The 12608-nt window shown below is 31.2% G+C and overlaps 1 protein-coding gene across 1 annotated transcript; it reads left to right on the top strand.

Moving 5' to 3' along the window:
* The first annotated feature begins 365 nt into the window (after nt 1-365).
* Nucleotides 366-3331, top strand: LOC104882077 (rust resistance kinase Lr10-like). The gene is made up of 2 exons (XM_019225930.2): nt 366-767; nt 2657-3331. The coding sequence occupies exons 1-2, from the start codon at nt 366-368 to the stop codon at nt 3329-3331; spliced, it is 1077 nt and encodes a 358-aa protein (XP_019081475.2).
* Nucleotides 3332-12608: the final 9277 nt, after the last annotated feature.

The raw sequence follows: 12608 nt of genomic DNA, 5'->3' as shown, positions 1-12608 counted from the left end.
GAATAGAGGGTTTCTCTTTGTTCAGTTGATCAAAATTGGATTAGAATTGAAATTTCAGTTCTATGAAACTCAAAATTTTACTTTTTCCATGGAATTATCTTTTTGAATTTGAAAGAATTTCATTTAATCCAAGTCCATGGAATATAATGAATTCAAGATACTGAAAATTGAAATTTTTTGCAAGCAAATGCATCTAATTTCCTCTCCCATTGAAACAAATGTATTTGTTTGATTTGATAACTAAATGCCTATGATTATAAACTCTAAAATATTCGTTTTTTTTTCATGTTGATCTATTAGTCATGATAATCATCGGAGGACGCTTCGTACTCGGGACATCTTGTCTTTTGGGCTATTTAATCTACATGTTTCAACGAAGACATTTATCATTAGATGATGATATTGAAGAGTTTCTTCAAAATCACAAAAATCTCCAACCCATCAGATACTCATATTCACATTTAAAGAAGGTAACCAATAATTTCAAGAATAAGTTAGGCCAAGGAGGCTTTGGCTCTATGTACAAAGGAATACTTCAGAGTGGCCGCATTGTAGCAGTAAAAGTATTGGTCATATCAAAAGCTAATGGACAAGATTTTATCAATGAAATCGCAACAATTGGAAGGATTCACCATGTTAATATAGTACAACTTGTTGGATTTTGCGTAGAAGGGTCAAAATGGGCTCTTATATATGACTTTATGCCAAATGGGTCACTTGATAAGTTTATCTTCCTTAAAGGAGAAAAAAACATTCCTTTAAGTTGCACTACAAGAAAAATGAGAAATAATGACGCTTTTTACACGTCAAGAAAGGCAACAGATGACGCTTCTCTAAAGTGTCCTCTTCGGCTCTGTCATTATATGTGTTAGCCAATAATGACGCTTCTAGGAAGCGCCATCTTTGAATAATGTTAATAACGACACTCGTAAAAAGTATCATCTTTAAACATATTCTAGTCAAATAATTTTTACAAAATTAGTAATCTTCAAGTCGTTTCTGAATCATATCTGAGCCTATTTCTGGGGACTAGAAAACCATCTTTTTTCCATTCGCCTAAGAGGTCTGATTAGCATTTCTGGAATCAATCTCTAAACCCAGGCTTCCCTCATCTACCCATTTAACCCTCATGCCCTCCTGTTTGAACAACTTTCCCACTATATACACAATTTTTTTACCTTCTGTTGTTGGTATTCGACCTCTTCCCATTCCCAACACAAAATCCACCATTAGTGCCACTTTGTGAATAAAATCATCGACCTAGATCTTCCGGGCAGAAGATGAGCTCCAGAGAAATAAAATTTATGGGGTCTTCCTAGCATGAAAGTCATAGGTAGCATCAATGACATCAAGAAATGGGGCACTGTTGAGAAAAAGCATGTTCCCATCAACCACCCAAGAATTGTACCTAGACTCCAGACACTTCTGGATTACATACGCCTTTACTAAGATATACTTCTTGATCTCCATATCAGTTGGAGACTCTTCATTTTATGAGCTCTGACACTGTTGTGAAATTGGTTCACATCAATCACATGATGACCCCTTCTAGCAAGATCAAGCAGGAAGTCCGAATTCGGGCCCATAAAAATGTAGTTCTGAATATTGAAACTCTCAAAGTGGCACAACAAATTCCTTATGACTCTTTCAGATGCTCCAAACAGGCTCACAAGTATAATGGTATCCTGCTTTTGCACAGAGTAAAGAACATATCCGAGTTCTTCAAAACTCCTTACAACTATTCCAGGATGTACTTCTTTGAAACAGAAATCATACCACTTTAGCTTAGTCAGAGGTTGAATCTAAAATAACAAAACCCAAACATAAAATCAAACTTGAAATCAACCCTAATAGATTTCAGAAACAAAAAATTAAAAGAGTAAAGCACAAAAGGGGGAAAACACATATGAAACAATCTTCATACAAGCCCTAACCTTAGATAAACCCAAAAAAAAAAAAAAAAAAAAATTCAAAGCAGAGAGTTACCATAGAGCATCTTTGTTTCAAGCTTAGAAAAGGTTTAATGACATTGATAACTAGTTGGCTAGTGGTGGACTTCAAGCTTCTCTATTTCGGCGTTAGTAACTCTCAACGACTATGGTGAGAACAAAGAAATGAGAGGCTTAGGGTTTGGGATGTGAGGTTATCGATGATGATGAGGATAAAGTTATGGGATCTTGGGGGGTTAGGGAAATTGAAGATGAATGAGAGTAAATGCTAGGGTTTTTGAGATAGTTAATAGCTTTTTAGGGTGTGACTGTCCATAGATAGAAGATAAATGAGGGTGTGAGAATTTATAGATCTTTAGGTGATATGGCGGGTGTGAGAATGAAATTTTAGAGGGAATTGTGTGTTTGGCAGAAATTTCATATATGTATATATAATGTTTTAGAACATGGCGCTTTAAAAATGCGACAAGGAAGAAATTATTTATTGACGCTTAAATAAAGCGCCAAGGTCTCCAACAATTTTGCAATCAATGACGTTTGTAAAAGGTGCCATTGAATAGGAGTGTCATTGCTTCCCCACAAAGTGTCATTGTTAATCAAGCCTTTAAAAAACGCCAAGATATGTTGCCACTTAGGTTAAATATTGACGCTTTTAAAAAATGTCAAGGAAAAAACGTCATTATTCATGTTTTTTGTAGTAGTGTTGGGACAGATTGTACAAAATTGCACTTGGAGTAGGGCATGGGATTAAATACTTACATCAAGGGTGTGGCATGCAAATTCTACATTTCGATATCAAACCACACAATATTCTTTTGGATGAAGACTTTACACCAAAAGTTTCGGATTTTGGCCTTGCAAAATTGTATTCAACAAATGAAAGTGTTGTATCTCTCACTGCAGCCCGAGGAACATTAGGATACATTGCTCCAGAGTTGTTTTATAAAAACATTGGACATGTGTCTTATAAGGCTGATGTTTATAGCTTTGGAATGTTGTTGATGGAAATGGTGGGAAAACAAAGGCATTTTAGTGGATATGAAGAGGAATATCTTAGTGAATTATTCTTCCCATCATGGATTTATAATCGAATTGAACAAAGACAAGATATGGGAATGGGAGATGTCACAGAGGATGAAAAGAAATATATATGGAAGATGGTTATAGTTGCATTGTGGTGTGTGCAAATGAGGCCCATGGACCGTCCTTCTATGAGCAAAGCACTCGACATGTTGGAAGGTGATGTTGAACTATTGCAACTACCTCCTAAACCTACCTTATATTCTCATGAAATATCAGCTTTGGATCGGGAGAACAACCTAATGGGGGTTCCAATTTCCTCACATAATGCAAGTATTACAATTAGCTTAGATGGGAGGTAACTTAATAATGAATCTACCTGCAAATGCTCTCTTTCTCTCTCTTTCCCTCCCTTTCTCTCCCTCTATATGTAAATTAATGCGCTATCTAAACAAAATGTAAGCCCATTCCCTTTGTTTTTAGATTCTTTATGTATAATTGTAAAGCTTGGAGAGGTTTAGTAATTTATTTTGTAATGCATTTGTTAGCAGCAACCCTCACAATTTATTCATAGGCCAATTTTCAACATTTTTTTCTTAGTTGACATGTAGGATGATTGATAGGCATGCATTCTTATATTATCAAAATCACAGTACTAAATTGATGTAACTCCTATCTCTAAATGGGTTTGTTTATTTAATTTTTATTTTTTTAATGAAATTATTATGAAGTACGTATCTAACAAAGGGGTGTCTCACTATATGATCCAACACCTAGTTTAAAAAGAGTTTCAGCTCCTTACTTTAATCATGTGAGATGCAGGGGAGGCAGAAACTACTTTTTATAGGGGAATATTATGGGTAAATCTAGTACTAGGGTAGAAAAAATATTACGTACGTGTTTGAAGGCTGCCATATTGAGTAGAAATAAAAATAGAAGGTTTTAGTTTACATTTCTTTCACTCTATTAATTTTGAGATGACTGCCAACTCTTGTTGAAGAGATCTTTTACACCTTCTGATGTTTATTCTTGTTGAATCTATAGAAGCAAAAGGGTTGGATGGCATGGTTAAATTGTCTCCTCCTCCTTCCAACATTTGAATCACAACTTTCATAAAAGGGCAATCTATTAGATGCCATTGAATGCAACAAAGTCCCACAATTGTTAACTTCTTTGCAATTGAGGTGTCTCCCTCTTCCTCAATTCGAATACACACCTCTTCTCCCTTATCTAACTGATTATAAACCCATTATGGGAAGTATGCTTGGCTAGTCTTCTCTATTGTGACATCAAGATACTTCCTTTCTCCTACCATTTCCAGTAGCAACATTCCAAAACTATAAATATCTGACTTATAGGACACATTTCCAAAGTTCCATGACAATACTTCTGATGCAATATAGCCCATGGTCCCTCTTGCTGTTGTCATTGAAACTGCACTTTGTTTTCTTGGAACATAATTTGGCTAGACCAAAATCATAGATTTTTGGATTAGAGTTTTGATCAAGCAAAATATTATGAGGTTTGATATCGAAATGGAGAATTCTTTTTGTCACAACCTTGGTGAAGATACTCAATTCCTTTAGCTATGCTTAAAGCAATATTTTGACGCTTCTCCCAACTAAGTGAGTAGTCCTTGATAGATTTTGAAAATATATACTTCTCCAAAGACTCATTTGGTAAGAACTCATAAATTAAAGCTCGTTTAACTCCATCGGCACAAAACCTAATCAAGCGAACCACATTGACATGATGGATCCTACCCATTGTTGCCACTTCATTAATGAACTCTTCTCCATTTTCTTTTGAATTGTTTAGGATCTTTACTGCAACAAGAACGTCACTAGAAAGCTTTCCTTTATACAAAGTTCCATATCCGCCTTGACCCAATTTTTCCTTGAAGTGATTTGTAATCTTCTTAATATCAGCATAGGAGTATCTTGAGAGCTTGAGAGCTTTATAATCTTCTAAAAAACTGTTCTATCTTCTTTCTACTCACTCTTTTTAATTTGCCTGAGCTATACACATAATAGAGTGTGATGACTACAAGCACCAGAAGACAGAAACTGAGGATTACTGCTGCAATATGTGAACACAGGGGAAAAAAAAATCTAAATAAATGCAGAAAGAGTCAAATAATAATCTTTTCTCTCTTCCTAATCCTTAATCAAAATGGAAGTATGAGTGAGTAGAAAGTCACCTGTAACCAGTTTGTTTTTTGATACACCTGCAAGGAAAATAATACAATTATTTGATTGTTAAGCATGGGAAGTTACGAAAATAATAATAAAAATAAGAGTTTAAGAATGGGAATTCTGGCTTCACGTTTTCCTCAGTAATGATCACCTTTTCAAACATAAAATGCAAAGTCAAAGAAAAGAAAAAGTATATATATTTTTCCTTCTGCTTTGATATTTTCAAGATCCAATTCCTATATAATTTATCTACAACAAACGAAACCCCCTAAAGTAAGTAGTATGATCAGGAAATAACACAGAGGAAGCAGATTGATGATAGAGGAATGAATTCATATAGTACCTTTTTCTGGCTTATCAATACATTCAGTTTCAGGTTCTTTGCCAACATTGCTCTTCAGTCTGCATTTCTTACCTTGTCTTTCGCAGTTTCCACATATCAATTCTGACCATGTTAAGGAAAAATCATTTTCCCCATTAACTATATCATCTGGGAGCGTAACGTTGTAAATCTTGTGGCAAGAGGATAGGTCCAAGCGGTCAAGATTATAGTAAGAACCAACATCATAGACTGGGTTGCTGAAGAGAATGGTGCAAGGGATGGACAAAAAGTAATTTGAGCTGTCTGTTTTATTTGAGAAACAATTGAACAAGGTGTAGTCACTTAGGTCGTTGGAAGGTGTATATTATCTTTCTCTTTTGTTGTTGTTTGGTTTGGAGGAAAATAACTTTCTTGCCAAAAATATTATAATATTTGCCTACGCACAAGGGAGAATGTTTTTGATATTGAAACTCTTATAAAGAAAAAAAAAATAGGGAAAGTGTAAAGTATTTGAAACTAACATATTTGTTTATGGGATATATTCATATTGCAACATATAATATATAATTGAAAATGTTATAATTAAAATTGGAGAATTAATAATACATATTATATGAATCTTAATTTCGTTCTCTTAGATCCTTTCTATCCTAAGATTCCCAAGTTTTCATTTTTTTTTTTTTGTTTTAATTACTTAGAATAATTTTGAATTCAAAAAATTGATCTAATTAATTACAAATTAATTCAAAAAATTGTATAATATTATGTTTCTAATTAAGTGCTAAATGTGTACAGGAAATAAAAAACTCCACTAATTTAGATATTAAAAAAGTTGAATTTTATTCACTATTCATTTTAAATATAATATTATTAAAAATTATTATTATTCATTTTTAACCAAAAAATTATGAAGATGTTTTAATATCCTTATGTTTCTAATATATACTAAAATAGCTTTTTTTTTTTTTTTATAAAAAATATAATTTATAATTTTATTATAATATTATTATTCATGTTTTACTAAAAGCTATATATTTATTTTTTAATTTATTTATAATTATAAAACCATTTCCATTTTAATCAAATTTGAATTACATTTAAGTTATATTATATAAATTGACTTTACAATGTTCTTACAAAATCAAAATATATATATATATATATATATTTTAAATGACTTATTCAAACAAGTTTTTTGTTTTTCATTTAAATTTTTTTTTTTTTAAACAACTTGTTAAACATCCTTATTTTTATAAAATACAAGAAAATTGTTTTTATTTTTTAAATTAAAAGCAGTTTTTGGATATAAGTTTTAGAAAATATGGTAAAATGGGCTGTTAGTCATAGACATTTAATTTCAACAATAGTCTGGTCATTGTGAGGTTGTTTTCTCCATCAACAATACTGCACTTATTATTGCCAAAACAAATTGATGAAGAAACCTTATTGTGTCTATAAGCTGCCTCACAATCATAAGGTTTTGAGTTAAATTTGGTACAAATTCTTTCCAGCCCATATTCATATTTAGCCCAACCTAAAAAGCAAAGTCTCTAAAGTAGGGATTTTCTTACAACCATCCCAAGCCCAGCCCAATAAATTCATTGGGTTGAAAGTTGAACCCCATAATAGATTTTCGCAGGGACAAAAAAATAATAAAATAGATAAGTTTACTAAAATAATGGCTGCTTTATTTATTTATTTATTTATTTTTAAGAGCTAATTCATGAGTTTGGGTGGTTAAAAAAATTAAAATAAGAAATAAATAAATTAAAAAATAGGAGATAATAATTGATAATTGGATAGATAACTCCAATAGTTAATGACGTGTTTACTCCATTTCTCAAAATGAAATCAATAAGTTTGATTCCCACTTCAACCATTACACTTGTTAGAAGGTGAAATGGGTGCATACTTATTATAGATTTAAATATTTAGAAATAAATACCTATAATGATTTAAATATAATTATTTGATCTTTTAAATATTTAAATATTTTTTAAGTCATTCAAATTATGCGAGAATTTGATATATTTAAGTATTTTTAAACTCATTAAAATTATAAAAATAAAGATAAATGAGTTATTAAAAAAATAATCTTGAAATGTTATTTAGAAAATTAAAAACAAAGTTATAGATATAAAAAAAAACAATAAAAATATATTTTTTTATAAGGCTATCACGATAAATGCATACATTTGTTTTTTATTGCTTACTATGAAGAAATAGTTAAAATCAATTATTTTTATAGATATTCAATTTCTAGACAATTATTTAAATACTTCATTCACCTATGAATACTTCAATCACATTCTTGATTCTGATTCTATTTCCTTTCATTTCGTGGTTTTTCCTTTTTCCTTGCAAGGCATCTCAAACCAGGAATAGCCACAATGATATGGTTGGTCTTTTAGCTGGAAGGGGAACTTGTGGGCCTTGGAGGCTGGTTGGCCTCACCAGGGCGTATTTTCCATCCAGCATAGAACCCTGGTTGGTGTTTGCTATATCATGATCCTTTTACTTTATTATTGGTACTTGAGTATTGCTTTATTTTTTCATTAACTTTAATGGTAGAAAGTTGTAAGCAACATTTTATTGTCTTATGAAGACTTTGACCATTGTTGATTAAGTGGAATTTTAGGGTTGAGCCCCAATAGTTCACTTTCTCAGCACTTTCTGTCATAAATAGAGTGTTGAACCTTTGTTTTATTTTTTGTTACCTTTTGACATACCATAAAGGCTAGCACTTTGCAGATATTTGAAAATTTTCTCCCTCAAATTTTCTTTGCCTTTTTGTAAATACTGGTTTTTCTTGGATTTTCAATTTTCCTTCACTATTACTTGTATTTTCTTTTCAAAAATACAATTTTTTTGCTTTCATTTTCCATTTCAATCATTATTTATCTTGTGGTTTAATTCTAGTTGAATTATGATAATTTGTTCATTATTTTTAACTTTCCTTTAATTTGTGTCTGCATTTGTGTTATCGATATTGAATACAAAGGATTTTTGCCTTGGTTTCTGAAACTATAAAGAAGGGGATAAAAGAAGAGGTTTTTGAATTTCCTAATATATATTTTTATTTATTATTTTGATTTTGGATGAGAACCTCTCCTATATACCACTCTTCTCAAGGAAGTGTTAAGCTCCATCATGAAATTTCATTCTAAAGCTAATTAGTCATTGTCATCAACTATAATGATTATTAAATTCAAAGCAAAACTTTATGAAATGGATCAACAATTGTTTGCATCATGGGTTTTTTCCTATAGTAGAAAAAAACTTTTTCTTTGTAATTTATCAAATAAATTATAAACAACATTTAATCTTTTTCTTTTTTCATTAAAAACATAAAATGTTTTTTTTTTCACCTTTGTGATTAAGACTCTTGCACAACTATGGACCTTATTGAAATGGAAAGGAGACACCTTTGTGATTAAGACTCTTACATAACTATGGACCTTATTAAAATGGAAAGGAGAAAACAACTTACCTTGATTCAATATATCATAGTGAATATACTTAGTATGTTTACTGCACTTTGTACTACTACAAGTAAGTATTAGAAGTGGACATTGATGGAAAGACCTACAAATAAAGTGTTTTTGCAAGTTGAAAAATCTTAATCGATTAATTTATTAGAGTGATATAGCATGTATGAAGCAACTTAGGATGGATAGACATACTTTCACCATGATATGTTCTTTGCTTCTCCTGTTGGTAAACTAAAGGATTGGAGATATGTTGATGTAGAAGAAATGGTTGCATTATTTTTACATATTCTTGCACATTATGTAAAGAATGGAGTTATAAAATTTCAATTCTTAAGGTTTGGATCTAGAATATGTTAGTAGGCATTTCAATGCAGTATTGAATGCGGTTATCCCCTACAAGGAGTACTACTAAAAAATCAAGAATCGGTCTCTAAAAACTCCACATATGAGAGATGGAAATGGTTTAAGGAATATAAAAAATAAATTTAGTTTATGTAGATTTAATTAATTCATAATATAACAATACTAATACTTTTATTTGAATAGAATTGTCTAAGAGTTTTAGATGGAACATATATTCGAGTGAATGTACCTGAGAGGGACAAGCCTAGATATCAAACAAAGGAAGAATGAAATTGCAAGAAATGTCATAGGAGTTTGTTCTTAGGACATGCAGTTTATTTATATATTACTAGGTTGGGAAGGATCAACTTCTGATTCTCGAGTGCTTCGAGATGCAGTTAGTAGGGGAAATGGACTAATAGTTCCACATGGTAACTATGTGTTTCTTATAAATTATTGATTTTTTTTAAAAAAATATATGATTTATTTTTCAAAATATCTTTTGGAATATTCATTTTAGGTTATTACTATCTTGTTGATGATGGCTATACAAATGGAGAGAGATTTGTTACCCCATATAGAGGGCAAAGATATCATCTTAATGATTGGAGGGAAGGACACTTGCCAACAACCCATGACAAGATTTTCAACATAAAACATTCAATAGCAAGAAATGTTATTGAGAGATGTTTGGTGTGCTCAAACTACGTTCGGCTATACTTAGGAATGCTTGTTTCTATCTAGTGAAGACACAATGAAAAATCATTCTTGCTTGTTGTCTTCTTCATAATCTCATAAAAAGAGAGATGTTTGTGGACCCATTGGAACAAGAGTTGAACGTGCAAGACCACCAAGTTGTTGGTGAACCAATAGCTATAATTGAATCATTAGATCAATGGAGTGCCTATAGAAGAAATTTAGCAATTCAAATGTTTAATGAAAGGAGGACATTGCAATATGTTGTTTATTTTATAAAAAATAATAATAATTCTATTAGATCTTTTAGACTTATCATTTGTAAATTGTAAATGGTTTGTATGGATTATTATATGATGGATTAGTTTGAATTGTATTTTATAATGTCTTTCTATTGGTAAATTTGAGATATAGTTAGATTGTTGTGGACCCGCATTTCTCACGTGTATCCCCACTCATTGGCGAAACTCGCTTTTTAATAATGAAAAATTAGTTTTGAAAAAGTCAGAGTCGCCACTTATTTTATTTTATTTTAAAAGGGAGAGTAAAATAAGAAAGAAACCCCCAAAGAAGTGACTCCATAGTTTTTGAAAAAGCTTGTCTTTGAAAAACCCAAGTCTAGGTCCGAGGATCAGGTTACCTATTGGGAAAGTACCTCTAAAAGGTAACACCCCTCTAAGCCATAAAGAGGTCTCTACTGACTAAGTTGAGGGAAATTTGACAATTAATCTATTTGATTATTGATACCTAGGTAGGCTAGGTGATTTCAAAAATAGCATGCCAAACAAGAAAACCAATCACAATCATAAAGAAGATTTAGGGTTTGTACCTAGACTACTTTCTAAGCGCTATCACAAGACATCAATGGTTAGTTTGAAAAATAAAGTACACATGTATTTAACCCTAGTCTCTTAATCAAACATGGCAAATTAAACAAACAATAAAAAAGACATGCTGAATAGGTTGACAATCACATACAAAACAACGCATAACAATCATGTATAAATCAATACATAATTTATGGAATTAAGATACGAAGGTAATAAACATACCTGAATAGCACATGTAATTTATAACGTGCTTCCACAAGACATGAGGGGTTAGATTATAAATAATAAAAGAAAGAAATCCTAGCATGCTTGGTATCTAATTAGCATAGCAAAAATGATCAAAGTACTATACGAAATAATCAATTATCACATACATCTTGTATATAATTCCTAAAAAAAAAAATAGATGGTCATGATTACAACAAGTAGCAAAGGTGGCAATAAAGATGAGTTTTGAAAAGATTATTTATGTTGGGGTTCCATTGAGTCCCCATTCAATATCCATAAGTTTTACTTGTGTATTCCCATTAGTTTGGGAGCACAAGTCAAAACCTATGTGAACAAAACAAAATTCTAAAAAAGCAACAAAGGAGAATGAAACTTAGATGAAGTGGGTTGCATAATTTTAAACGAAAATGTGTTCTTTGCTTAAACCTAGAAGGAATATATTTTTTTCCAAAGTCTTTTGATGATTTAAAAACTTTTGAAAATGATTTTAGATGAAGCAAAATAAAATAAAATTAAAGTGATTTGTTAAACCCCAATCAATAGACACAAAATAGAGATTTTTGATTTCTAACTTAAAAAGGTTTGAAAATAAGAGAAAAGTTAACTTGGATCCCCTTTTTAGTTACCTTTCATTTGGGATTAAGGAGCCAAACTTATGATGGAAAAATTCATTTTTGAAAAGAAGGAAGCGATTTTGATTTAACTCAAGAAGTCAATTTCTAGAAAAATCTTTTTCTTAAGAAATAAAGAAAATATAATAAATAAAATAAAATAAAATAAAATAAATAGCTTGATCATATAGAATTAATTAAAGTAAAGAACTAAAACTACAAGACTATAACTAAACAAGATGGATTGAAAGTAAACTAAACAAAAACCTATTTTTCCAAACTAATATCATGAATCAAAATTAAATTAAGTAAAATCCAAACTTTTCGAATTAGCTCAGTGGATAAAAATGAAACCAAACACAATTCCAACTTTCATTCTGAAACCATGAATCTCAACTAAACAAATTTTAAAATTTTCAAACTAACATAATGAAGCATCGCCACTCTTTCTATGGCCTGTCTGTGTAAGTTGCTCAAAAATAAAATGAAATAGAATAATAAAAAAAAATCAAATTGTGTGCTGTTATCCCCCATCCAGAAGTGCTACCCGTGGAGGCTCTATTAATGGTGTCGCTGTGGGCTGTATAACAGTGTTTTTGGACACATAAAAAAATTCCAAATGTGGCTGCTACCTCCTCTCATATGGCTGCATGAACTCCCATGGAAATGTGCTGGTGGAAGATTTTTATCCCACTATCGTGCTATCGGGAATCCCCATGATGGATGTATGTTGCTGATGGAGGTGGAGGAAAAGACTGCTCGTTGTTGCTGTCACAATAGTTGATTCCCCTCTAAGATCCTAATCGCTTTCTCATTCAAAACTCTGGTGGCTCTCTCATTCAAAGTTCCAATCATTCTATCATTCAAAAATCTGGTGGTTCTTTTATTAAATATATATATATATATATATGGTATTCTCTCGTT

The sequence above is a fragment of the Vitis vinifera genome, chromosome 16 (assembly GCF_030704535.1).
Source record: "Vitis vinifera cultivar Pinot Noir 40024 chromosome 16, ASM3070453v1".
Lineage (NCBI taxonomy): Eukaryota > Viridiplantae > Streptophyta > Magnoliopsida > Vitales > Vitaceae > Vitis > Vitis vinifera.
This window is presented reverse-complemented; position numbering and strand designations above follow the sequence as displayed.

Bases quoted from the DNA above. Each gene is read 5' to 3' on its own strand.
- LOC104882077 (XM_019225930.2), top strand. From the start codon at position 366: ATGTTTCAACGAAGACATTTATCATTAGATGATGATATTGAAGAGTTT. The intron at 768-2,656 runs ACTACAAGAAAA...TAGTAGTGTTGG, and splicing joins AAAACATTCCTTTAAGTTGC to GACAGATTGTACAAAATTGC.